The sequence below is a fragment of the Chiloscyllium plagiosum genome, chromosome 32, assembly GCF_004010195.1.
Source record: "Chiloscyllium plagiosum isolate BGI_BamShark_2017 chromosome 32, ASM401019v2, whole genome shotgun sequence".
In the NCBI taxonomy this organism is placed as follows: Eukaryota; Metazoa; Chordata; class Chondrichthyes; order Orectolobiformes; family Hemiscylliidae; genus Chiloscyllium; species Chiloscyllium plagiosum.
The window spans coordinates 32,591,603-32,619,357 of record NC_057741.1 but is presented as its reverse complement, the minus strand read 5'-3'; the positions used below and the strand labels follow the sequence as shown (position 1 = coordinate 32,619,357).

Here is a 27,755-nt window from a genome sequence, read left to right as displayed (position 1 = left end):
CCTCTCCCTTTGTATAACACAGAACATTTGCCAGCTTCTCCAGATTAATTGTCAGAACTGTGCAGGTACCTAATCTACAGGAAACACATTCCAGGGGGAAACACTCATCAACACTTCACACAGAAAATCAAACATCTATTGCATGCATTGGTTGTTTAATTACTGGAACCTCCAGTTTCTCAAGAGGAATAGCATATGGCCTCACCCAATAATCTTAAAATGAAACAAAACAGCAGTGCATTCAATGCTATAGCCTTACGTCATAGTTCACAGTAGGTTCTTCCTTATATTGAAACAGAACCACAAGATAGCACTGTAAAATCAATGAACTTGGCAAGGATGTCCCCCTTGAGATGGCAGTCAATCTAATTTTATGCAAGGATTTATTGTCAACTATTGTACTTGATTAGTCGCTGCCAAGCACTGCACATTCACCATTTCTTCAATGGTCTTGGGTGTGGGGTTACAGCCTGAACAATACCACCTCACTCTGCCTTCCTGGTTTACTTTGGCAATGTTTCATCTGAGACACCTCTTCCCATTAATGAAGGACATGTACTGGATTCATATTCGCTGAGTGTGACTCAAAGTGTACAGAGGACAGAGAGGGACAGAGAGGCAGACTCACTGGAAAATGAGATAAGGGTTAGGAACAGTATTAACACTGACTTCTGCAAATGTTGATTAGCTTATTCTTTGGAGACTATTTCTGCAGGGAGTACACACATAGATGTGCCAAATAACTCCTGCCAAGTAACGATCCTTGTTAAATGCCAGAGGTGAAATGCTGATTACAAAGAGTTTAGGCAAATACTTTTCTCATCAGTTGTATTCCTAGATATTTTAACCAACCTGTTGAAGTACGTTATGACAATCCTCTGGAACAAGTCAAGTCGCCATTGCCTTATTAGAATATAGGCCTACACTCTTAGAGAGGAACGACTGGTGGTAGTTTAACCAGAAGGCCACCACACCTCAAGTAAGAGGAAGAGATAGAGAAGGAGAGTCCAGGTAAGAACTGAACCCAGACATTGTTGTCCAGAGGGAGGGACATACAATGGTGCTGCATGAGCCCTTCGTGCCCCATGTATATAAAAGCTCAGTCAAGTGGTCACCCTTATATAGCCGGATATTGATCTGTGTGATGGAAAGAGTACAGGGTTAAAAACTGAGATAATATGGTGTAAATACAGTACAGGTAATCCAGAACTGTGCAGAGGTCAGAATGTTTTGGGATGTCAGAGGTGAAGGAGAGTTAAATACCCAAAACATGATATGGACCCTTTCCTGACCACAGATGCTGATTAATCAGGTTGCACTGACTTTATTTTCCTCTTTTAATGGTCATTGGTGGATTTCAAGTACTCAGATGAACAAGCAAGAAAAAAAATGTGAGGAACAATGTATGCTTCTAAGGGATGAGTCAGAGTTATTTTTGCGCATAGATTGTTGAAGAGACAACAAACTGGCAGACCATTTTCGACCTCAACTTCAGCAGTCACCCGGGCAGAAGAACAACTATGGTTCAGTAATCATATTTTTGGAACGGAATGACTCACTGGAGTATGGAAAGAGAACAAGAGAAAAATATTGGATTTTCAAAGAAAATTGAAGGGAATTAGAGCATCTGTTTAATACAGTTACACCGAACAGCAGTAGAGGATAGGTTGCCACTTGCAAAGTTGAAACCATTTAGGACTACAATCGAAATTTGTTCTGGTGAAACTAAAAGATTAAAAACAGTACAAACCTAAAGTGGTTTGCAGAGGATAAAACCACTAATGTCCGGGATAAGGAAAACCCTATCAAAATGTGCAAAGAGAAAGGGAGAAGATAGAATCTAAACAGCAAATTTCCACTACAAATGATTTATACATTTATCGACTTTTCTGCATTTTGTTTTAAAAACACAGGCTTCAAAACTATCACCACCATTGGTGTTGCCCTTCACTTCACTCTCACTTTGTTCAGATGAAAAATTCCTGATGGAAATAAATTTTGGTTCCACTACTAATTTTTTTTTAAACAAAAAAGCCTGATCACTAGGTGGGTTTTATTTATGTTGAGTGTGGTGCTGGAAAAGCACAGCAGGTCAGGCAACACCCGAGGAGTAGGAAACTCAATGTTTCAGGCAAAAGCATCATCCCTGAAGGGCTTTTGCCCGAAACATCGATTTTCCTGCTCCTCGGATGCTGCCTGACCTGCTGTGCTTTTCCAGCACCACACCCTTGACTCTAATCTCCAGCATCTGCAGTCCTCACTTTCGTGGGTTTTATGTTACTATTGCTTGATGAATTTTCATTGTGGGGGGAGGTTAGTGTACCGCACTGTGTAGTACACCTGGAGTAGATGCAAGTTGCCTGAAAATATCAGAAAAGGAAATGACTCCCAATCCACAAAATGAAGAAACGCCAAGATCTAAATATCTGGATTTACATCGTTGGGCAAACACTGCAAGAAATTCTGAAGAAGAAACAGATAATGAACCACTTTAGAAACAATAAATTAAGAGGGAACTGGCATCACTTTGTAGGAGGGATGTCTTAATTTTCTAATGACTCAGAGTTCTATCTGGAGGTAACAAAACTTGTGGATAACTGAAACCTCAATGGGTGTTTTTGTAGATTTATTACATATATGTCCAGAGAGTGCAATGGGTGTGATGACATACTGGAAAGAGTAAACATAGGTGGAGTCCTTCCAAAACAGATTGAACTTTGGCTGGTTAACTAGTTGAATGTCTTATCCATTGATTAGTTACTGGAGGTTTTGGTGTTTACAATTATTTGCCAACCGTGGAGAGAAACAAAACTCTAGTTTGTAAAGAAAGGTAAAATGGGAAGGCCAGCCATTAAGAATTGAACGGCCTATAACAAAAAACACAAAATCCTGGAGAAATGCTGAACAATTCTGAAGGAGCATTATGCAGATGTTGTAAAGTAGAACTTGATAAAGTGTGGAGCTGGACAACGCACAGCAGGCCAAGCAGCATCAGAGGAGCAGGAGAGTTGCTCTTTCAGGTCTGGGGGACCTTTCATCATGACTGGGGGAAGGCAAGGGAAGGGGGTGAGAAATAAATAGGGGCGGAGGCATTTTGGGGATGGCAATAGATGGATGCAGATAGGTGGTGATTGTGTTTGGTAAGTGGGAAGGGTGGTGGAGTGGATAGATGGAAAGGAAGATGGAAAGGAAGATGGACAGGTAAGGTCAGATCAATGGAGTGGGGCAGAGAGGGAGGGCTGTACCTAGGATAAGGTGGGGGGGGAGGTTTGGGGGGTATTGTGGCAAGATTTGGAAGCTAGTGAATTCTACATTAAGGCTGTATGTTAAGTTCCCAAGGCAGAAAATGATGTGCTCTTCCTCCAGTTTACATGTGGCCTTGTGTTGACAGTATAGGAGGTCCAGGATGGACAGGTCATCAGGGGAGTTGAAATGACTGGCAACCGGAAGGTGGGGTTGATTGGAGCATATGGACCATAGATGTTCCTTTAACCAATCCCTGAGTTTGTGCTCGGTCTCTCTGCTGCAGAAGAGACCACATCAGGAACAACGGATGCAATGAATCAGGTTAGAGGAAATGCAGTGAATCACTGCAGACTTGGAATGATTCTTTGGGGACTTAGACTGAGGTAAGAGCGGAGGTAGAGGGGCAGGTGTTGCACCTTCTACAACTGCAGGGAAAGGTGGCAGGTGTGGAGGTTAGGTTGGTATGGAGTGTGGACCTAATGAGAGAATTGTGGAGGGAACGGGCCCTGCAGAAAGCAGATAGGGGTGGGGAAGGAAATATCATTTAGTGGTGGTGTCAGACTGCAGGTGGCAGAAATGGCAGAGGACGATGCACTGGATTTGGAGATTGGTGGGGTGGCATGTGACGACTGGGGGACTCTATCCTTGTGTTTGGGTGGGTGGCGATGGGGAGGTGTGGGAAATGGAGGACATGTGGTTGAGGGCATTGTCATCAAGGGGGAGGGGAAATTACAGTTCTTGAAGTAGGACAACATCTGAGATGTCCTGAAGTGGAATTGCTTCAAAGACAGAGGAATTGGGAGTATGGGATCATATTTTTGCTGGGTGAGGGTGGGATGTGGTGGAGTTAAGGTAGCTTGTGGGAGTCGGGTTTGAAACAGTGCTGAGTCAATTGCAGGAGTTGGAAACAGAGGTCCAGGAAGGGGAGGGAGTTGGACTTGAAATGTGAACTCTGTTTCTCTTTGTACAGATGCTGTCAGACCTGTTGAGTGTCTCCAGCATTTTGTTTCTATTTCAGATTCCCAGCATGTTGCTTTGTTTCCGATGAACAGCCAGATTAATATTAAAGACTCGGAATCATAGAATCCCTACAGTGCAGATGGAGGCCACTCCATCCATCGAATCTGCACAGACCCTCTGAAGAACATCTCACTCTCCACCCTATCCCTGTAATGACGCATTTGTCATTTGATCCACCCGTCTGTACAACCCTCAGTCCTATGGGCAATTTTACAGGCCAATCCACCTAACCTGCACATTTTTGGGCTGTGGAAGAAAACTGGAGCACCTGGAGGAAACCCATACAGACACAGGGAGAACGTGCAAACTCCACACAGACAAACAGTCAGCCAGCCAGCCAAGGGTGGAATCGAGCACAGGTTCCTGGCACTATGTAGCACCAGTACTAACCACTGAACCCACCATGCCACTCAAACTGAAATGACATTTATAGATTTCTACACCATTTAACATGGACAAAAGAAAAGTTAAGTGTTGAGAAATAATATTAAACAGAGACGTTGTAAGGTAAATTGACAAAAGGAGAGTGATTACAGGTGGATGGATTACTGAAGCAAATCAGAACAGGGTGAGGTAACTTTAAGTCAGCAAACTAAGAGTAGAACACAAAAGGTAGGCTATTTCCTTTGGGGCTGTGCTATATGTCAGGCTCAGAGTCCAGAGTCTCGCACTATATGGGGAGTTATCACTGACCTGCGATCTTGTCTACATTAGCCAGCTGAAGACACGCTCTTGTAGCCGGAATACAACAGGAGGTTCACAGCATCATAGAATCCCTACAGTGTGGAAGCAGGCCATTCAGCTCACTGAATCCACACTGACCCTCCACCGAGCATCCCATGCAGACACACCTCCTTACCGTATCCCCGTTACCCCACATTTCCCACAGTCAACTTACCCAACCTGCACATCTTTGGACTGTGGGAGGAAACTGGAACATCCAGAGGAAACCCACAGAGATGTGGGGAGAATGTACAAACTCCATATAGACAGTCGCCTAAGGCTAGAATCGAACCCAGGTCCCTGGCACAGAGAGGCAAAAGTGCTGAGCACTGAACCGCTGTGCCACCCAGGATGCCATGCTAGGTAAATCAGGAAGGGTTGCCCCATGATCGAGAATGCACCTCTCGCCAGTTTTTTCCAGAAACTAAGCAACAGCCTTTTCAGCCACTCTGGGAGGGGGGTGGTGGCAGGGTGAGAGGGCAGGGGTGGGGCATGGAGTGATTCAGTGCATGGTCAGCCCCTCTGCAACAACAGATCACTGAGTGGACATGGAAGTGACCTAAGCCCATGCTACTTACAGGAAGTGGTCTCCAAGCTGCTGGACTGTGCCAAGCCACCTGTGGGGTCATAGAAGCCAGCTGCTAAATCCCAGTGAGGTGAAGTACCTGACTGTGTGATAGAGCTGGAGAGACACGCTATGGTGTACCCACCCCTACATCAATGTATCAACCCACCATGGGGGAACTAGAAATCTCACCTCCAGATCTCAGAGTGACACTGAGGAGTAGAAATCTCATCTGTTCAAAACCTGTTTATCTCCTCTTATTTGTAGAGCAGTTCCTTTACAGCCAATAACATCACTCATCAGGGAGGGCATATGGTGTTTGGGCGCATGCTTTACAGCAAGTTTTATATCACACTAAGTAGGGCACCAGTCTCAGAGGCAGAAGGTGATGTTCAAGTCCCACTCCCGTGGCCAAGTGAGATATATTTAGAACACAGATGAGCAAAGAGATTGAGAAGACTGAGATTAAACTCATTGGAATTCAGAAGGCGGAGGGGAAACTTTATAGAAACATATAAAATTATGAAGGGAATAGATGAGATAGAAGCAGGGAGGTTGTTTCCAGTGGCAGTCAAACTAGAACCAGGGGGGCATAGCCTCAAAATAAGAGGGAGCAGATTAAGGACTGAGTTGAAAAGGAACTTCTTCACCCAAAGGGTTGTGAATCTGTGGAATTCCCTGCACAGCAAAGCAGTGGAGGCTAGCTCATTGAATGTTTTTAACGTAAAGACAGATACATTTTTGAACAGTAAAGGAATTATGGATTATGGTGAGCTGGCAGGTAAGGGGAGCTGAGTCCATGAAAAGATTAGCCCTGAGCTTATTGAATGGCGGAGCAGGCTCGACGGGCCAGATGACTACTCCTGCTCCTATTTCTTATGTTCTTAAATTCTTACAACACACATCAGTTGTAGATGGTATGATTCCCAGTTAGCCATGACCAGGGATGGTCATTTCTGTTGAATAGTGGCGATTGTAAAGGTTCTAAAGGCACTATGGAGCTGCACTCTCATTAGACAGAGACGACTGGTAGTGAGTTTAACTGGAGGGTCACCAAACCTCAGGCGAGGGGAGAGGCTGAGAAAGACAGTCCTTCACAATAACCTCAGCTGGTGCAGGAAGTGAACCCATGTTGTTGGCATCAGAAACTAACCATCCAGCCAATTGAGCTAACCAACCCCCAGTCATGTTTTACAGAAATGTGTACAACAACACGTTGCTGCAGCAACTCAGACTCCCTGAGTGAACCGTAACACACCACTGGACAGTGAATCTCTAACCTGCAGTTTTGTGCACAGAATTGGTCTGACCCCCATCTAGCAGACCGCCTCCAGTTCTTATGACAAAGACATCTAGAAACTGGAGAGGGCAGCAAAAGGCAAATAAATTATGAGCTGCAATCAGGCTCCTGCCTTTTAAGGAGAAGCCGCAGAAGCACAGAATGTTTACACTGCAGGAGAGAAGGTTCGAGCTGAACTTATTGAAATATTCAAGAGCCTATGGGGAAGGAGATGAGGTAAAGATCAGTGTGTGTAACATGTCAGAGTTTAAAACAAAGATGCATAGCCCCCAGACCCAAGAATGGATTAATCACCATCGGGAGTTCCACTAACTGTATTCATTTGCAGCCTCCCTGGTAGCTTCAAGACTTAAGCTGCCTGCAAGGATACTAACAGGTCATTTTGATTTTTTTTTTGTTTAATTTACTCAGAAACCTGACTACAGTATGGCAACAGAACCATAAGGCAGCCTCGTTTCTTTTAATATAATTGTCACTTCTCGTTTCAGCTGTGTTAGTTAAGTGCATGAAAATAACATTCTTAAATATATTCCTCAAATCAATTTTTAAAAGAAGAGGATCAAGTTTTAAAACATAGTCAGATCGCACTGATTAGAACCTTAGCATCATTACAACACAAAATGGAGGCCATTCAGCCAAACTTTCTGTCACATTTTGCCTTCAGCAATGTGCAGACAAGCTTCAGCTGAAACTGAGAACATAACATATCAGGTAGGAACAGGAGTCAACAATTCAGTCCCTCATCACCAAATACGAGCAGGGTTTATCTTATCTCCACCTCAACTCTATTTTCCTGCCAGCTCCCCATAACCATTCAATTCATTACCAAATTTTAAAAATGTCCTCTAAATTTGTTACTAATTGAAAATCTATTCCCTCCTTAAATTTACTCAATGTTCCAGCCTCCACTGGGTATTGAATTCCACAGATTCTTTGAGGGAAGTGATTTCTCCTCATCTATGCTTTAATTCAGTTACCCTTTATTCATGGGCGGCACGGTAGCACAGTGGTTAGCACTGCTGCTTCACAGCGCCAGAGACCCGGGTTCAACTCCCGTCTCAGGCGACTCTGTGTGGAGTTTGCACATTCTCCCCGTGTCTGCGTGGGTTTCCTCCGGGTGCTCTGGTTTCCTCCCACAATCCAAAAATGTGCAGGGGTTAGGTGAATTGGCCATGCTAAATTGCCCGTAGTGTTAGTGTTAGGTGAAGGGGTAAATGTAGGAGAATGGGTCTGGGTGGGTTACGCTTCGGCGGGTCGGTGTGGACTTGTTGGGCCGAAGGGCCCGTTTCCACACTGTAAGTAATCTAATCTAATCTAAAACTGTGACCTCTCATTCCAGATTGCCGCACATGAGGAAACATCCTCTCCTGATCTATTTTGTCAATCTCCTTTAGCATCTTATATACCTCAATTTGATCTCTCATTCTCCTAAACTCCAGAGAGTATAGGCCTAATCTGTTCAATCTCTCCTCATAAAACAAATCCCTCATCTGTAGACTCAAGTGAACCTATCGAGGGCCGAAGGGCCTGTACTGCGCTATAATGATCTGAACAGTCTCCAAACCAACTACATCACCTTGCTCATGTAAGGGGTCAAAGACTGTACGCAGTGCTCATTCGAAGAGTGGGAAAAAGATTTGCATTTCTAATAATGGGACTAAAACACACAGGACTCATCTAACATGTCCAAACAAAGCCCTTAAATTCAACTGGATGCTGATCTTTCTCAACTCCATTTTAAATGATTACCATTTCCGCAAATCATCCCCCATTTTGTTCCATAACCCCCTCACCCCAAATACATTTGTAGTCCAGGGATTAAAAATTCCACTCCAGGTCTTATAGTCAACATATACTCATATACAATGAAACTATTCCCAAAACACTCCACCCGATATTCTGCTTTCACTTCATTATAAGTTTCATTCAGTTTCACAATAAGGCAATAGAGAATATTAAATACATTACGATTTATGTCAAATCCATTATTGTTTTATTGCTCAGATATTTTGCACCAGCTGCACAGAATCCCAATTTTTGGATCAGCAAATTCAATTGTCATTACAATTCCACAATCATACGCTGCTTCATCACCCAGGTAACAGTCTGTTAAATACAGGTGAAAGATGAAAAGCTTGACTCAGTCAGTCATAAAGGGTATTCTAAAAGTGCAGGATATGGATTAACTGAGAAACAGTTCCATACAAGTTTGAGGCAATGACTTCCCACAAGAGAAAAGTTAATTGCAGTTAATGTGAATAAACATGTAATTTCCCAACCCCAAAAGGAAATTAATCTTTCCTTTAGGAGTTATTGCTGGGCAAATTGTTATATTTTACATGAACTGAAAACTAAATGAATCAGCCAGGCCTTATAACTCAGTCACCTTATCGAAAGGCTCTCCTCTCTGATCACAACCCTCTTCAGAATTATCGTCTCTACACATTGCCAACTCAGTGCTAGCTCCCTTTATATTGCTATGTTTAGATTAATCTACAATGCAGGTAAATGACAAATAAAAGCAAAAAATTCTGGAACTGCTTAACATGACAGGCAACAGAAAGAGGAAACCAAGAGTCCACATTTCAGGCCAATGAACGTTTTTAACAACCGTGTAAAAACCTGTAAAGATGCAACAGATTTGAAGCAAGTGGAGTCTGCATAAAGGGGAGCTTGGATTAATGGAAAGTTGTCCTTTCATGAGAGGCAGCATATAAACACAAATCTCCTCCTTTTTGAGTTACAGAACCATACAGCACGGAAACAGACTCTTCAGTCCGACTAGCCCATGCCGACCATAATCCCAAACTGAACTAGTCCCAAGTTAAAAATCACAACAGCAGGTTATAGTCCAACAGGTTTATTTGGAAGCACTTGCTTTCGGAGCACTGCTCATTCAATAAAGTGGTTGTGGAGTATAAAATCATAAGACACAGAATTTATAGCAAAAACTTACAGTGTGATATAACTGAAATTATATACCAAAAAAGACCTGGACTGTTTGTTAAGTCTCTTATGATGAGCATGTTGGTTTCAGTTCTTTCATATGTAAATTGCAGAACATTTAAAAGTTACATTCTCAAGTGAACTTTAACAATTGGTGTCATGTCTGCCCAGATAATGCATAAACTAGTCCCACCTGCGTGCGCTTGGCCCATATCCCTCCAAACATTTCCTATTCATACACTTATCCAAATGTCTTTTGGGTGTTCTAACTGTACCCACATCCACCACTTCCTTGAGAAGTTCACCCCATACAAACCACTCTGTGTAAAAACAGTTGCCCCTCATGTCTGTGTGCAATATGCTGTTCTGATTAACGCTTTGAAATATGGCCTGATTCCATGTTGGAGTAAAGTGGACAATGGGAAGCAAGATTATTGCACACAAAGCTGTATTTTCAAATCAATCACAAACATTTCCCTGGATAGAAACATGCATTTGCAAGTCAACAATGCAGAAAGACAAGTTAATATTAGGGGAGATTGAGGAAGCCAGGCCTATAAAGTATGAAAAGTGATTCCCTTCAAACATACAAATTATTATAGGGCTCAACAGGGCAAATATATGAAGGATGTTTTGGCTTAGGAATCTATAAACAGACCACACAGTTTCAGAATAAGAAGCAGGCCATTTAGGACTGAAACAAGGAGGAAGTTCTTCATTCAGAGGATGGTGAACTTTTGCAGTTCTCTACTCCAGAGGGTTGTAGAAGCTTGGTTAATGAATATGCTCAAGATAGATAATAATAGATTTATAGATATTCAAGGCAGCAAGGATTATGAGGTTAGTAAATGGGAAAAAAAAGCATTAAGGCAGAAGAAAGGCAAGAATCAGGTTGAAAGAGATAAAAAGACTGCAGATGCTGGAAATCTGAAACAAACACAATGCTGGAGGAACTCAGCAGGTCTACAGCATCTGTGGAGAGAGAAAACAAGATGTTCGAGTCTGATATTGCCCTTTTTCATTTCCGAAGTGATTTATACTAACATATGAATAAAGCAAATATTCTGAAAAACCATGTTTCTTTAAATAGGGCTACAGTATGAATTGATGGTCTGAAATGCTGCCCAACATTCAGAATATTACCATCAGACATAGGATCAACAAATCGGGCAACTACCATTTGATACTCTGCCAGCGAACAGTCAGGATTTACGTGGCAAGAATGGTGACTTCAGGTGAGATCCTGGGGGCCTGCCAGGGTTGCCCTGAAGTAGTCATACTAAAACCGAAATGTTAATTCCATTTCACATGCATTCCATCTTATTGAATTGGGGCCAAATAGCCTATTCCTGCTCCTATTTACTATATTTCTGTATCTCAGAGGCTCATACTGAGCGGCTGAGAGAGAGAGTCAACTTGTGGTCAAAGGGTATGCTTTGTATTGTTTTGCCATCACCAGCACAGCAACAGATATAATTATCTTGGTGTCTCCAAAGAAATGGGTATTTGTACCATTGGTCTTGCTCTTTGCATTTGAATTCAATGCTAAAGGTCAACACAAAGGAATGAGCAGGGTGGGGGGAGCAGGTGAGTGATACAATGGTGAAGTTTACAGAAGCTTTGACATCTAAAAACTTTACCTGTTTCACTGGGAGAAGTTGGACTTTAATCACCATTAAAAAGGAGCAAGTTGGCACTTGCTCCAAAGTTGTGAATATTTAACATATTCCTTATACGAGGGAAAGGTCATCTACCTGAAACATTAACTTTGTTTCTCATTCCACAGAGGCTGCCAATACTTTCAGTTTTCATTTTACATACGCTGATTATCAAGAATCGTATTGCTCCATTTGAAACAGTACCTTGAAAGTTAAAACTTCTCCATAAAACTAAAGGACCAAGGTACACTCCTATGACCTTCCTATTTATGATGTTAAAGCATCTTAGCACATTATTCAATAGTTAGACTGTTCAGAATAGTCAGTATCACTTGCAGTCTCCTTTCGTATACAGGTCATGTTGTGCAAATATTATGTACAGTTAACCACACTGCACTTGGCAAACAAACCATATTTACTTTCTTACTTGAAAATAATCCATAGAAGCTACACAGATACCAGTTAAGATAAAAAGAATTGTCAGCATCGGTCTGTGTTTCACTGTCCAACCAGCCGCACAATTCACATCCAGAACTTCAGATTAATGGTAGCACTCTGATCAAAGACAAAAGGGAGTCTGCTTACAAATTGACAAAAAGAATGTTAACCCTATCCATTCTTTAAAAATAACCACAGTGAATGAAATCAACATGCTCACAACTGTTGTACACCTGGATGATTAAATGTAACACTGCAACAAATCCAAACGGAGTACTATTAAAATGGACTGGACACAGGAATACAACCTTCAGGCTTTAGGTTAAAAATCATGGAGTACAGCACTGAGATTACAGCACTTTAGAGTTGCCATTGCTTAGATGGTCAAAAATCACACAACACCAGGTTATAGACCAATGAGATAGACAACGTTGGCCAAGTCGCATGAGTGCCTGCCGCGTACATGATTGGTGGTGTCCTTATGTTTAATGGTGGTATATGTGTCAACACTCTGACGCGTCTTGCAGCATCTGCCATGACAAGGTTGTATGGTGTTGTCCTGAAAGCCACGCAGTTTGCTGCAAACAATGATCTGTTTGAGGTTTGCTGGTTGTTTAAAGGCAAGAAGTGGAGGCATGAGAAAGGTCTTGGTAAGATGCTAATCCTCATTGATCATGAGTTGCAGGCTGCGAAGAACATGGCATAGTTTTTCGGCTCTTGGGAAGTACTGGACAACGAAGGGTACCCTGTTGATTGCAGCTTATGTCTGTCTCCTGAGGAGGTCATTACGGTTTCTTGCTGTGGCATGTCGGAACTGGCGGTCAATGAGTTGAGCATCGTACCCTTTTCTTAAGAGGGCATACTTGAGTATTTCCAAGTGCCCATCACGTACCTCCTCATCTGAGCAGATTCTGTGTATGTGTAGGGTTTGTCCGTAGCGGATGACTGTTTTAATATGTTTCGGGTGGAAGCTGGAGAAGTGTAGCATCGTGAGGTTATCTGTGGGTTTGCGGCACAGTAAAGTGCGGAGGTGCCCATCCTTGATGAAGATGCATGTGTCTAAGAATGAGACAGATACTAACAAGTAGTCCATAGTCAGTCTGATGGTGGGATGAAACGCGTTGATATCACTGTATAGTTGTTTCAGTGACTCCTCGCCATGGTTCCAGAGGAAGGAAAAAGTAGTCAATAGTGCATAGTGTTGGTTGGAGGTCCTGCATAGAGAAGTCTTGTTCGAACCAGTGTTGTATATTGATGACATTTTCTTCCTCTGGACCCACAACAAGGAGTCACTGAAACAACTACACAGTGATATCAATGAGTTTCATCCCACCATCAAACTCACCATAGACCATCTCTCTAGTATCCATCTCATTCTTGGACACATGTACCTCCATCAAGGATGGGCACCTCAGAACCTCACTCTACAGTAAAAACCCATGGATAAACCTCGCAACGCTACACTTCTTCAGCTTCAACCCAAACATATTAAAACAGCCATCCCCTATGCATACAAAGGATCTGCTCAGATGAGAAGGTACGTGATGGGCACTTGGAAATACTCAAGGATACCCTCTTAAGAAAAGGGTATGATGCTCAACTCATCGACTGCTGGTTCCGACATACCACAGCAAGAAACCATAATGACCTGCTCAGGAGACAGACACAAGTTGCAACTAACAAGGTACCCTTTGTTGTCCAGTACTTCCCAAGAGCCGAAAAACTATGCCATGTCCTTCGTCACCAAGACCTTCCCCATGCCTCCACTTCCTGCCTTTAAACAACCAGCAAACCTCAAACAGATCATTGTTCGCAGCAAACGGCTTGGCTTTCAGGACAACACCATACAGCCTTGTCATGGCAGATGCTGCAAGACGTGTCAGAGTGTTGACACACATACCACCATTAAACATGGGGACACCAGCCATCACGTACGTGGCAGGCACTCACATGACTCGACCAACATTGCCTATCTCATCTGCTGCAGGCAAGGATGCCCCAAGGCATAATACATTAGCGAGACCAAGCAGAGGCTATGGCAATGGATGAATGGACACCACATAACAACCAACAGACAGGAATCCTCCCCCCCAGTCGAAGAACACTTCAGCAGTCTGGGACATTTGACCATCGGGTGACCATCCTCCAAGGCGGACTTTGGGACAGCCAACAACGCAAAGTGGCTGAGCAGAGACTGATTGCCATGGGGGGTGGCCTCAACCGGGACCTTGGGTTCATGTCACACTCCAGATGACCCCACTGCACTACACACACACTTCTACAGACCCATATACTCATGCAGACCCTCTCTCTCTCGTATGCATGCGTGCACACACACAAAATCTGGTATTCAGAAGTTAAAAGAAAATCACACAACACCAGGTTACAGTCCAACAGCTTTAATTGGAAGCAATTGGAACATCAGACAACCACCTGATGAAGCAGCAGTGCTCCGAAAACTAGTGCTTCCAATTAAACCTGTTGGACTATAACCTGGTGTTGTGTGATGTTTAACTTCGTACAGCCCAATCCAACACCGTCATCTCCAAATCATCGTTTAGATAGAATGTCAAAGGGAGGCCCCATTCACAGCTCGGCAGATATAAAAGATGTCACGGAACTGTTTTGCAGGAGGGTAGGGAAGTTCTTCAGAGTCTATTCATTCCTCAAGCAAAAATCACCCAGATTATCAGATCACCATGATACTGCTGTGCACTAATTGACTGTTATGATTCCAATACTAGAGCAGTACTGCACTTCCAAATAAAATAAAGTGATTCATTGGCTGTTAAACCACTTTGTGATGCCCTGATGTCATGAAGGATGCTGGCATGAATGCAATCCTTGTGTTTTTAAAGAAAATCTCTGAATTCCCCAAACAAACAGCAAGATGCTATTCGCTGCACTCAAGTATAAGACACCCCACTGAGTAAGGCTGCCTTGCCTTTTCCCCTATTCCACCACATCATTTTCTTTATTCTCCACCCACAGTGCTTCGACTGAGCAACTCAAATAAGTCGGCTGTCTGCAGCACCACAGGAGGGGGACTAATTGGATTCCCTTTTCTCCTCTTGGGTTATTTTACTTTAACTCCCAATAATCTCCACTCCAAACACTATCTTTAATGAAAGCACAGCCAATCAGCTCCAACCCTTCTGCCAAACATCATTACAGAGAACAAAAGCGACAGCTGGCACTGTTCAGTGATGTAACAAGGAGAGGATTTGCATCTAAGTAGCGCATTTCGCATCTTCAGGATGTGCTTCATGGTCTTGACGTGAAAAATCAGGGAAATGTGACAGCCAGTTTCTGCACAGCAAGACCCAACAAGTGACAGAAAGATAACTAAGCACATCATCTGGTTTGATGGCATTGGTGGAGGAACATCTTATGGTCAAAATATCGGGAAAGCTCTCCTTTACCTCTCTCTGGAGGTGGTCAGACAAGGATTTGGTTTTGATGACGCTGCATCCCAAAGATGGAAGAGGATACATCACTGGATTGTGTCTCAGTGGAATGTGATTTTAAACTGTCGATCTCTATCTTTGTGAATTAGCGTTGCAGTGAAAGCTCCCTTTTTTTTTAAATATGCTCATGTGTGATGTGACAAGCAATTATTTCCAAATTTCTCTGTTGGGACAAGTATATTTCAATTACTGTATGACATCTGTCAGCTACTGAGTACCTCTACCAGTGATTTAAAGTGGACTGGAGCAATTCTTTTGCAGCTTGAAGGGGAGCTAATTTTCTCGGATACATCACTGCACCCGGTAGCACATAATCACTGTGTTTATGTGACTCTACTATCTTAGAAAGAGGTCAAGAGACTTTCCTCTTGGAGGGAAGGAGAATACCGGTAATCAGTGCGAGCACAGATCGTTGCATAAAAATGTGGAGACTGCTCAAAAAGCTGTGCATGAACAGTATGCACCTGGAGCTGGAGTAAAAACTACACAATGATCCGTGGAATGTAAACCTCTCAGCTTCCCTTGGTGTTAAAAAACATAATCAGTTGTTTCTTTCTGCATACAGACATGTGTGTGTGTTTCTGAATAATGAGATTGGATCACCACTGCACATCTGTAGTGTGTAAGTTTTGAGAATAGCATTAACCTTCTGTGAGTTATTCTTCTGCTAACCAAATAAAAATTAATTTCAAAAACTCAAATGGACGTGATACAAGTTTTAAAATTGACAGCTGATACCAAAAACACATCAGGGTTTCAAACTTTGCTTTCTTGGACAAGAGTTCAATCCTCTCAAAATTTATCATTACCCTACTTCTTCTGGTTCTGACTGCTGAAGCAAAAGGATATTTTTCAAACACATGCTGTGCAAAACTTGGCACACAATCTTCACACTTTCAGAAACTTGCTAATTAAAACCAGACTCTTCACACCTGTGCTCAAACAGAATCAGAATGGATCTTTGCCCTCTGCCCTCGTATTTGTGAATGCTGCCTGGGGAAATGCAGAGGGGTCAAGCACATTGAAGTCTATGTCCTTTGCATTATGACAGAAGGGTTCAAAGTCCTAGTTCTGAGTTATGCCATTGTGTGGTGCCACTAGAAAGGCGATTGACAGAAGTATGTGTTTAGGCCAATAGCCCACACAATGGTGAAGAAATTTTGGCCAATACATTGAGAGAACTCTGCTACATCCAAAGGATGAAAGATTACACATCTCCAGATTACCAGTGACTGGTAAGGAGCAGTATAAATTAGCACTTGAAGCAGGCTACAAGCTCCCTATACTGTTGAAGATGTGAGATCTTTAGCAGACAACAGAATTAATTAATACATGCAAGCATTAGTTGTCATTGTACTAATTATTGTCACATATTTTGGAACAAAGCAACCAGTGAAGAACAAAGGATGCTCGATTCTCATGTAAAAAGAAAATGCTGGGATAAAGAATTTAAGAGTAAAAGAAGGCTTTTGCTCATTTAAAAATCACAACACCAGGTTATAGTCTAACAGGTTTAATTGGAAGCACTAGCTTTTGAAGCGCTGCTCCTTCATTAGGTGTTGTGGAGTAAGCTCTGAAAGCTAGTGCTTCCAATTAAACCTGTCGGACAGTAACCTGGTGTTGTGTGATTTTCAACTTTGTACACCCCAGTCCAACACCGGCATCTCCAAATCACTTTTACTCATGGCTTTGATCTGTGGTACGGTGTGGACTCTGCCATTTGAATCAGTAAGGGAATCAAAGGTTGTGGGAAAAAGGCAGGAAAATGGTATTAAGTATCATCAGATTACCTTTGATCTTCACTGAATGGAAGAGCAGGTGCAATGGACTGAATGGCCTACTCCAACATTTTATGGTATTGTATGTCATTATTCTTATTTAAATCCAAAGCAATTCAAAATTGGCAATTATTATCAGCAAACAGATTGAAAAATATGGTCAATTTTATCATGTTTAATTGGTGTTCCAGGCTCTTCTGCTGGGCTCAAGACTATCGCTTCCTCCTCTCAGTAATTTGTCTATGTACTACCAATTTCTTTTCTAACCTGTCCTCTAGAGATACTCTTTAGGTGGTTTCTCTTCAATGTTTTTTATTTATTCATTCACAGGATCAGGGTACCACTGGTCAGGCAGCATTCATTTCTCATTGCTAATTGCCCAGGGAGCAGTTCAGAGTCAACCACATTGCTGTGGGTCTGGAATCACCGTCAGTCAGACTTGGTAAGGATGGCAGTTTCCCTCCTTCAAGGACATTAGTGAATCAGATGGATTTTTTCTGACAATTGACAATGGATTCACGGTCATCATTAGACTTTTAGTTCCAGATTTTTTTCTTTTTAATTGAATTCAAATTCCACCATCTGCCATGGCAGGATTCAACCCAAATCCCCAGAACATTACCTGGGTCTCTGGATCAACAGTCCAAAAGGTAATACCACTGGGCCAATACCTCTCTCAAGTGCATATCAGTTGTCAAAGAAGTTGCTAACTTTATGTTAGGATACAGTTATTCAAGAACTGAGTGCCATTTTGTACCTCACCTTTCAGAGCAGTATTCCTGTGGGAATACAGACAGTGAAGATCATCAGCCTGGTCAACCATTGGAACCACCTCGGATCCTGATATTCATACATGTTGCCTTCAAATGTTCACTGCTGCACACAAATCTGGAGCAGGCTGTCCAGCTGACTTTATATTAGTCAAACTACTCACAATGAAGCCTCAACTTTCCTTTACCCTCGTTCTTGTAGACTTGGCTGCTGCCCAGATTAGCTTTCAAATTTGTGCCACAGATACCATGGTACTCACAGCCAAAAACCTTTTTAAAAACCACAAAGGTGGAACAAGTGTCTCTCTGACACATACACACCAGTAAAGTGTATAATGCCCTGCTTGCCTCTGTATGGAAATATTCATAACACTATGCAATCACCATTCCTGGTGAACTCTGCAATGGTTTTATGCATAGCAAAATCCAAACAATGATGAAATAACTGATCAGTTCCTCTATCCTTTTTTGGTGAGGCAATCATTTCTTTTTAAATTAATTCATGCAACACTGGAAAGTCCAGCATTTACTGTCTAACATGAGGAAGTGGTGGTGAGCCGACATATTGAACTAACACAATCCACGCTAGTAGGGAGGGAATTCCAGTAATTTGATCCAGTGATGGAAAATGTAATATTAGCCTGGGCACTAGTGGAAACATCTGTGCATCTTCAATTTGTACAACAGAATAATTTACATCCACCTGAATGGCACATTTATATTTCGCCTGATATCTTAGACATTGCAGGATTCCCTCAGCAATGCACAGAAATACCAATTAATGCTTGGTGTGCAAAGCCTAGTGTGGAGCTTGAAAATACAATCGCCTTCTTAGTTGAGAAAAGTCAACACAAATAGGAAAAAGTAGGTGCTACTTGGTCAGAATTATGAGAACATCAGTTAATTTTAATACTACAGTAATTATATTGCTAAGGTCTACCAGTGAATGAAATTGTTCAATGCACTTCCTACAGCATTTATAAAGAGACATTGTTGGGACAGTATGTCAGAAACAGTAGGAATACTGTAACATAAGTAATAATGCATTCTGTGAATAAATGCATTATCAAAAAAATATTTTAGTGTTTAGTTTTATATTTCATCCACTGGTTTGAGATCAAGTTAACAAATCTTGCTTACAGTGATCATGAAATCAGCTCATTTATTTATTGTTCTCTACAGATTTACTAGTCTTATATCAGGAAGCTGTTTGCAAGATCTCACTGTCTGCAAAGTTGTTTGCCACATCTCCCTATACATTAGTGACTGCACCTCAAAGTAACCCATTTGCCGCTAGTTCTAGACTTGCTGAGAATGTGAAAGGCACAACATAATTGCAAGTTTTGTTTTGCCATACACAAAAGCTAAAGTATTTTCAAACAAATTCATTCCAGCTCCAGTCAGCCTGATTATAAAAAGGTTATCAAAGAGATCAATGCAAATCAGCCACTGAGCTGCCTTATCAATGGGGTGAACATGAAGCACATTCTCAAATATTGAGGACCGAAGCAATACTGAAAGGTAGAACTACTGAGACTGAAGCATGTTTCAATGATGCAAGAAATCTGAGTTTGAATGATGATAAATCACTTGAGCTACTCTCTGTAAATATTATTATAAGTCATTGCTTTGAACAACACTCCAGCCTTTGATTTGCCAGTTATAAAAATCAACTGAAGACCTTGCTTAAATTACAGTCTTGAAGCTGACTATCGAAAATCACAGACTATGAATTGCTGTTATCAATAATAGTGGGTCAAAATGCTTGACTTTTGATTTCTAATAGTGTTTCTCACAACATTAGGGCTGATTTGAGCTGCCACCATGGATCATGCTCAGTGTGGGTACAACCCTCCATTGTTGAGTCTTCATGGATCCTCCCTATCGTTACGTCTGAGTATCTGGGTTTCATGAAGCACTCGAGAAGCAGCTCTTCGACTGCGCTAGATCTGCAGTGATTGCAGTATTTTGCTTTTGTATGAAGGGAGGCTGGGCCCTGGTTTATGCCTCATTTGCAAGGCAGCACTCCCTCAGTATTGTAGTGATCCCAGCTGAGATCTTTACACTCTAGGCCACACAGTGGGATTTGTAAACTCAACCTATTGACATAAGGGAACCGTGATCCCAGTTAAGTTATTTGAGAATGTGCTTCATATTCGCCCCATTGATAAGGCAGCTCAGTGGCTGATTTGCATTGATCTCTTTGATAACCTTTTTATAATCAGGCTGACTGGAGCTGGAATGAATTTGTTTGAAAATACTTTAACTTTTGTGTATGGTGCAAAACAAAACTTGCAATTATGTTGTGCCTTTCACATTCTCAGCAAGTCTAGAACTATCTTGCGGCAAATGGGTTACTTTGAGGTGCAGTCACTAATGTATAGGGAGATGTGGCAAACAACTTTGCAGACAGTGAGATCTTGCAAACAGCTTCCTGATATAAGACTAGTAAATCTGTAGAGAACAATAAATAAATGAGCTGATTTCATGATCACTGTAAGCAAGATTTGTTAACTTGATCCCAAACCAGTGGATGAAGTATAAAACTAAACACTAAAGCATATACTTGAACAAAAAATACTTGCATGAAACCTTGAAAAGTTTAAAAGTAAACAAGCCAACATCAACTGAAAGGTTGGTTACCCACCTTCATTTCCAAATCAGTAAATACCTGTCTCGCAAGAAATAACAGAGTTAGCGTATGGTGGCTTAGCCAAAAACAAAACGGAAATGGCTTCAGGCCCAAGTTGACTATGTGTCAAAAAGGCAGCACAGGTACCCAAAATGTGGTCACACAGGTAGAGACATAGGAAAAAGATGCAATGCCTCAGGTAGACATGCCAGTGCTAGTCAAGAGCGTCACTTCATATGAAGAAAAAAAACTTAGAGTCAAAACTGATGGTTTGCCTTTTTCAGTTAACCTTTTAGAAAATTTTAATTGCAGAGAGTGAAGATCTTTACATCATCTAATCCTGCATTACAAGAAAATACATGCTGGTCTGGTGGTGACTTGCTCCATGACTGTACATGCAAACCTGATAGTGTACAAAATTGTCTTTACAGAGATTTGAAGAAAGACCTCACTGGAATGGCTGGCAGTAATAATATAATCAGTGCTTGGGTAAACTGAAATTCCCATGCTAATGAGTAAATGATTTAGTGGACAACAGCCACAGTAAAATAGACCCAGGCTAGACATTTCCGCTCCTTAATGGCTAACAGGAAGGAACTAATTAGAGGGCAAACATTACTACAAGAGAGAATTGAGAGTAACAATAAACATAACATTGTTTTGAAGCTGTTCTCACATTAAGTGAGATGCCTACATATGTCTCATGCAGTCAGTTACAAGCTGAAGGTGATCCAAATGGATTCAATTAAGGCCAGCAGTCAATTAACAAACAATGAAAGCTTGTATTATATAAATCCTTTAACGTAACAAAGAAAAATCTCAAGGAGCTAGACTGACATCATGCCAGAGAAGAAAATAGTAGGATCAGGTGATCAAAAAGTTCCAGCAAATTGGTATATTTTAAGCAGCATTGTAAAAGTAGAAAGGAGATGTGAAGGTTTACTAAGGGAATTCCAAAATTTGACGTCCATAGCTGCCTTCCTGTGGGTTTACACAAGACCAGTGTTTCTCCCAATAGAAATGCAGCTGCTAATTATATAGGAGAGCAGGTTTGTGTTCGTCTCGATTTCCTGGCCTTTGACTGATTTATTGTCACATGTACCAAAGTACAGTGAAAAGCTTTGCTTGCAAGCAGTACAGGCAGATCATAGTAAGCCAGGATGTACAGAACAAAAGGTTATATAAAAAAAAACTTAGAGGCAACAGGTTACGTTGCACAGGGCATGCACTAGGCAAGTTCGACCAGCATTATTTGAGGTTTGACAGTCCATTCATCAGTCTTAGGGTCATAGAAATATACAGCATGAAAAGAGACCCTTCCATCTGACTCGCCCATGCCAACCAGATATCCTAACCTAAGCCTGTCCCATTTGCCAGCTCTTGGACTATATCCCTCCAAACCCTTCCTATTCATATACCCATCCAAATGCCTGTTAAATGGTGTACTTGTACTAGCCTCCAGCACTTCCTTTGGCAGCTCATTCCATACACGCACCACCCTGTGTGTGAAAAAGATTGTCCCTTTAGGTCCTTTTTTAAATCTTTCCCCCTTCATCCTAAACCCATGCCCTCTAGTTCTGGACTTACCCACCTCAGGGAAAATACCTTGCCTATTTAACTTATCCATGCCCCTCATGATTTCATAAACCTCGATATGGTGACCACTCAGCCTCCAACGCTCCAGGGAAAACAGCTCCAGCCTACTCAGCCTCTCCCCTTAGCTCAAATCTTCCAACACCGACAACATCTTTCGCAATCTTTTCTGAACACTTTCAAGTTTCACAACATCCTTCTATTGGAGGGAGACCAGAATTGCACGCTATATTCCAAAAGTGACCTAACCAATGTCACAACATGACCTTCCAACTCCTATACTCAATGCTCTGACCAATAAAACGCCTTCACTATCCTATCTACCTGTGACTGTACTTTCAAGGAACGATGAACCTGCACTCCAAGATTTGCTTTTCCAAAATGCAGCACCTCGCATTTATCTAAATTAAACTCCATCTGCCACTCCTCAGCCCACTGATTCATCTGATCAAGATCTCGGAGGTAACCTTCTTCGCTGTCCACTCCACCTCCAATTTTGATGTCACTTGCTGTTCCTGAACCTGCTGGTGCATGTGGTCAAGCTTCTGTATCTTCTGCCTATAGGAAATCACTGGGGTGCCATGGGTCTATGTTGTTGGCAGCCTTTCCACAGCAATGAGCCATGTAAATGGAGTCAGTGGATGGAATGCTGGCTTCCGCAATGAATGGGGCTGTGCAAACCACATCCTGCAGCTTCTTATGGCCCTGGGCAGAGCAGTTGCCATGCCAGGCAAACGAATACTCCTGCTCTAATGATAGAGTTGAATATCCAACAGTGAGACACATAATCCAGGGCAATTTGATTTTGGTCCATTTGACACGTGGGTCAGAGATTTGAAAGCTTGCTCTCCACATGAACGCCTCTTTAATGCACTGATCCTAAATGGGTGCTCCAAACATTGTTAGGATCTACAGCTTACACTATTCCAGTTAAGTAAAAGTATTCACTTAAACTTTATAGATGACCAGCGATGCTGCAATGTATGACGCTAAAAGGCTTCAAAAACGGAATGAGGGCAATTATAACTTCACTCTCTTGTTGGTAAAGAGGTGAAATTGGCTATAACACTACCCTTTTGACCCTCCCAATTTTAATCTCTGTTAAAATCATTGAAGAGTAGTGCTGGTTTCTATCTTAACCCTTGGGTTTTCTACTCTTTCAATTATAATTATCTCCTTGGTTTAAAAAGGTCAGAATTAACCCAACATACATCAGTGTAGCCATTATTACAGCACTAAATCTTCTTCTGTGGTTTTCTTCTGCATTCCTATTATTGTCACAGTTTCCGATCACGTACTCATCATCTTACATCAGACAAAGATGAAGATTAAGACTTTTGCAGAACTGGGCACAACCATTTACACTTAGTAATTGGTATGAAATTCCAGGATTACCGTCGCTGGCTATTTTTACTGGCACAGGATAAGGATCCAAACTAGTGAGCCAAATCCTGCAGTCCCACTTGGGCAGTTCCAGGGTTAGGCGTCTCATGGTCCAGAGTTAAGTCAACTTCTGTATGACTTGTGACAAGAATCGTGAATCATAGTCTGAATTCCAAAACTGTGTTGAAAGATAAGTGCAAATAATCTTACCTCTGTCTACATGCTTTTTTTCCTGTGCCCTCCATACCCAGAGATCACAGAAAATATGATGTATTATAATGTTTTTTAATTCATTCATGGGATGAGGGTGTCACTGGCTAGGTCAGCCTTTATTGTCCATCCCTAATTGCCCCAGACGGCAGTGAAGAATAGGTCTGCAGTCACAAGACTAGGTAAGGATGGCAGTTTCCTTTCCTAAGAAGACATTAATGAACCAGATGGGTTTTTCTGACAATTAGTAATGGATTCATGGTTATCATTAGATTCTTCATTCCTGATTTTATTTTATTGAATTCAAATTTCACCACCTGCTATGGTGGGATTCAAACCCAGGTCCCCAGAGCATTAGCTGGGTGTCTGGATTAACAATCCAGTGATAATAGTACTAGTCCATCACTTTCCCATATAAGACTGATCTGATTGAAGCTTTCAAGATGTTAACAGGAAAACATTGTTACGCCACAGCAGTAAACCCTTCTGCTAATTAAACCAAACACCCAGAAAAGCTCACCTCGCCCCATAATCTGTTAAAGTAGGAGTGCCAGAGAACTCCCAACTTCCACTATTTAACGAAAAATTATCAATTTATTCTTTAACTCTAAATCATTAAACAACGACTATTTATAACTCTTAGCCTCCTTTCTCTTAAATGTTTGTTATCTGTCTTCAACTCTACAACAATATACTGTTCCAATAAAAGTTCGTATTAAAATTACATCAACTTAATTTCAAAACCACAGAGCAGGTGTCACCAATGTCCGTCTTCCTCTGGCTGAAGGTTTCCCTGGATCGTCTTTGGTCTTTTGCTGCAAAGATGTTTCATATGAAAAAGATACCTTTGATAGAGCATTTTGCTGGCAGTTACTCTGTTGAAGGCAGTCGTCTCATTCTCTAACTGTCAAAATATGTCAGCTTCTTTATATCTCCAGCATCGATCATCTCATTGTTTCAACATTGGCAAAACAAGTTCAAAATAGATTGGTTTTTAGTATCCCAGGGCAAAATTTATGACAGGGACAGGTTCAACTCAAATGGTTCTCAAAACAGCCACCAAAACTCAGGCATTTGTTTCATAATCAAATGTTACATATTTTCAATTTTCCAGTGCACACAGGCTGCTAGTCAGTCACATGACAGGTAACTACAAGTTCAATGCATAACAGCTTGTACTCTCTCAAAGGAATAGAACACTCCATCTTCATAACAACATGGTAGGTAATTTGCTTTTCAATAGTCAGGGATTCTAGAGCGAGGGGGCAATGTCTAAAGATTAGGCCCAGAGCATTCAGGAGAGATGTTAGGAAACACCCCTACATACAAAGGTTGATAGAGATTTGGAACACAAATGGATGCTAGATCAGTTCTTAATTTTACATCTGAGATAGATAGTTTTGTTTGTTATGTAATAGGTACCGAGGAATATGGGCCAAAGACAACTGGATGGACTTGGGCCACAGATCAACCATGAATGGCCTACTCCTGTTCCTGTACATGAGGACCTCTGCTGAGCTAATGCTTTTGAATGTCTGGGAGTCAGCCAGGTGCTCATAATAAGCACAAGAGGAGAGCACAGATATCTGGTGATCCAATTCATAGAGTCATAGAATCACACAGCAGGGAAACAAACTCTTTGGTCCAACTCATGCACACCGACCAGACATCTCAATCTGACCTAATTCCATTTGTCAGCATTTGGCCTATATCTATCTAAACCCTTCTTATTCATATGCTATATCCAGATGTCTTTTAAATGTTGCAATTGTACCAGCCTCTATCAATTCCTCTGGCAACTCGTTCCATACATGCACCATCCTCAGGTCCTTTGTAAAATCCATCCCCTCTTACCTTAAACCTAGTCCTCTAGTGTTGCACTCCCATACCCTTGGAAAAAGACCCTCGTCTATTCACCCTTTCCAAGGCCCCATGATTTTAGAAATCTTCATTATGTCACCCCTCAGCCTTTGAAGCTCCAGAGAAAAAAAGCCCCAGCCTATTCAGTTTCTCCCTCTAACTCAAACCCTCCACTCCCAGCAACATCCTCGTAAGTTGTTTCTGCACCCGCTCATGTTTTACAACATCTTTCCTATAAAAGAGCTGACCAGAACTGTACACAATATTATAAAATTGGTCTTATTATAAAAGTGACATCATTATGAATGTCTGACTGAGGTCTAAGACTCATAAATGCATTAGTTCAGCAGAGGTTCTGTTTTAGTGAGTGCTTATTTTGCTGGATGGTTGATATCTTTGTATAAAAACATTATCGTATGTTATAGTGATTTCTTTTGTTAACATCTGAATTTTTAATTGGACAGTTTTATGAGGTAGGAAGAGGTTAAAGCTTCTGTAACTAATGCTATAATTGCCTTGTCTGATTGCCCTTATAAATGTGTCAACCATTCTTTTGAAAGAAAAGTTTTGAGAGGGTGTTTTTTTTTTCTTTTCTCATGGCATCTCAACACTTGCACTGTTAATATGTGTCCCTAGTTCTATGGTATATATTCTCGGTGGGTGGGTGGCAGGGTGTGGGATGGAGATGGCAAGGGAGATAGTGAGGAGTCATGAACATCATGAAAAGGCAGTGAGGGGGCATAAGGGGCGAGGACTTGAGAGCCTAAGAGCTTCAAACGGAGGAAGGTAATCTAATCAACCCATCCTGACACTCAATAGATGATTAGTTGGATTACTTCTTGGGTTGGCAGGCTATCCTGACCCTACCTTCCTGGAATAAACATTGGGTGTACCATGGCCCTTACAATGAGTTTTGGTGAGACCAAAATTTCCCACCCTGATAGTGAAAACCCTGCCTCATTATAAACCCTACCGCTTTATTAATATTTGATGGTTGTGTTTTTCTGTACATTTCTACAAAGTATTGTGTGAACTGTACATCAATTGAGTTAAATGTATTCAGGATAGTGGATACTTACCAGGAACCGAATGGCATACAGAAGTTACCTGAAAGAAGCAAGGTTTTTAAAAAAATGTTGTTGGAGGGACACAATGAATGGGAATCTTGCAAAATAAAAGATGTACCTTAATAAAGTCCAGTATTCTTGCCTCAACCATTGGCTATCTACATTTTGGCAGTCTCATCTGGTCTCTTTTCCAAAGTGCATTTAAAGGCTTATTCTATTAATGGCTCATTAGAATTCCATGACACTTTTCAGCAAAGTGCAGGGGAGCATCCCAGTCTCTTGAACAATGTTCATTCTTTGATCAACACCTGAAGATATCAGCGAGCAATTTACGTCATTGGATTTATGAAGCTTTGGTTGTCATGTTTACTAACAAAACAGCGACAGTACTTCAAGAATAATTCCCAAGAACATCCTAAAGTGTTGTATAAATAGATTTTCTCTTTTCTATTTTGCGATGGCCAGTGCAGTCATATTTCAAAAGGGTTTAGTTATCTTGGTTGCAGAGAGATGTGTGGTGGTCTAAGACACAAAAGGAAATGCCACATTCTGTGCGAAAGGCTATGATTTGAGGTTTGCTTAGCATGAATCCTATTCCATCAACTCACAGCCTCCCTCAAGTGCCTAGAAGGAAAACCATTAGATTTAAATAGGAGACAAATAGCACTTACACGTTGCTGTTCATTGCACCATGTGGTGAAAAAGAAGGCATGAGCACTTAGACCAGAGGGGAACCCGCAACTCTTTTCAACGATGTGAAGAAGATTGTATTTTTTTTTCCTGCAAAAAGCAAGAAAAGCACTCCCTGAACAAAGAAAAATCACTTACAGAATAAGAATCATGCCTTTGATTTTTTTTCTATACATCTGCATTTTTAAAAAAGCCTCACTTCAAGGTGGTTCAACAGGATGAGGCTTCAGCTCAGAAAATTTGCACTTAGAGCTGCAATTTTAGACAGACCTAAAAACTTTCTTCAGTTGAATGGGTTTTTGAGCCACCGTATTAACCCTCTAACTTCTGAAGCTGCACTTGCAAAAATACCCAGTTACAAAGTGGCCAAGTCCAAGACCTTCAGTGTTAATTTAGTACCTTGCTTATT

The 27,755-nt window shown here is 41.5% G+C and overlaps 1 protein-coding gene across 8 annotated transcripts in view; it reads right to left on the bottom strand.

Annotated features, from left to right (window-relative positions):
• The window catches only part of ccser1 (coiled-coil serine-rich protein 1), a 1,299,391-nt gene that overhangs the window by 1,166,064 nt on the left and 105,572 nt on the right, over nt 1-27,755 (bottom strand). For 6 of the 8 annotated variants that reach the window (XM_043674391.1, XM_043674392.1, XM_043674397.1 and 3 more), the window contains exon 2: nt 27,328-27,436. The exons of the other annotated variants lie outside the window; for them this stretch is intronic. In XM_043674391.1, coding sequence (XP_043530326.1) covers nt 27,328-27,368 — 41 coding nt within the window. In that variant the 5' untranslated portion in view covers nt 27,369-27,436. The remainder of the gene's footprint in view (nt 1-27,327; nt 27,437-27,755) is intronic. 8 annotated transcript variants of the gene reach the window in all.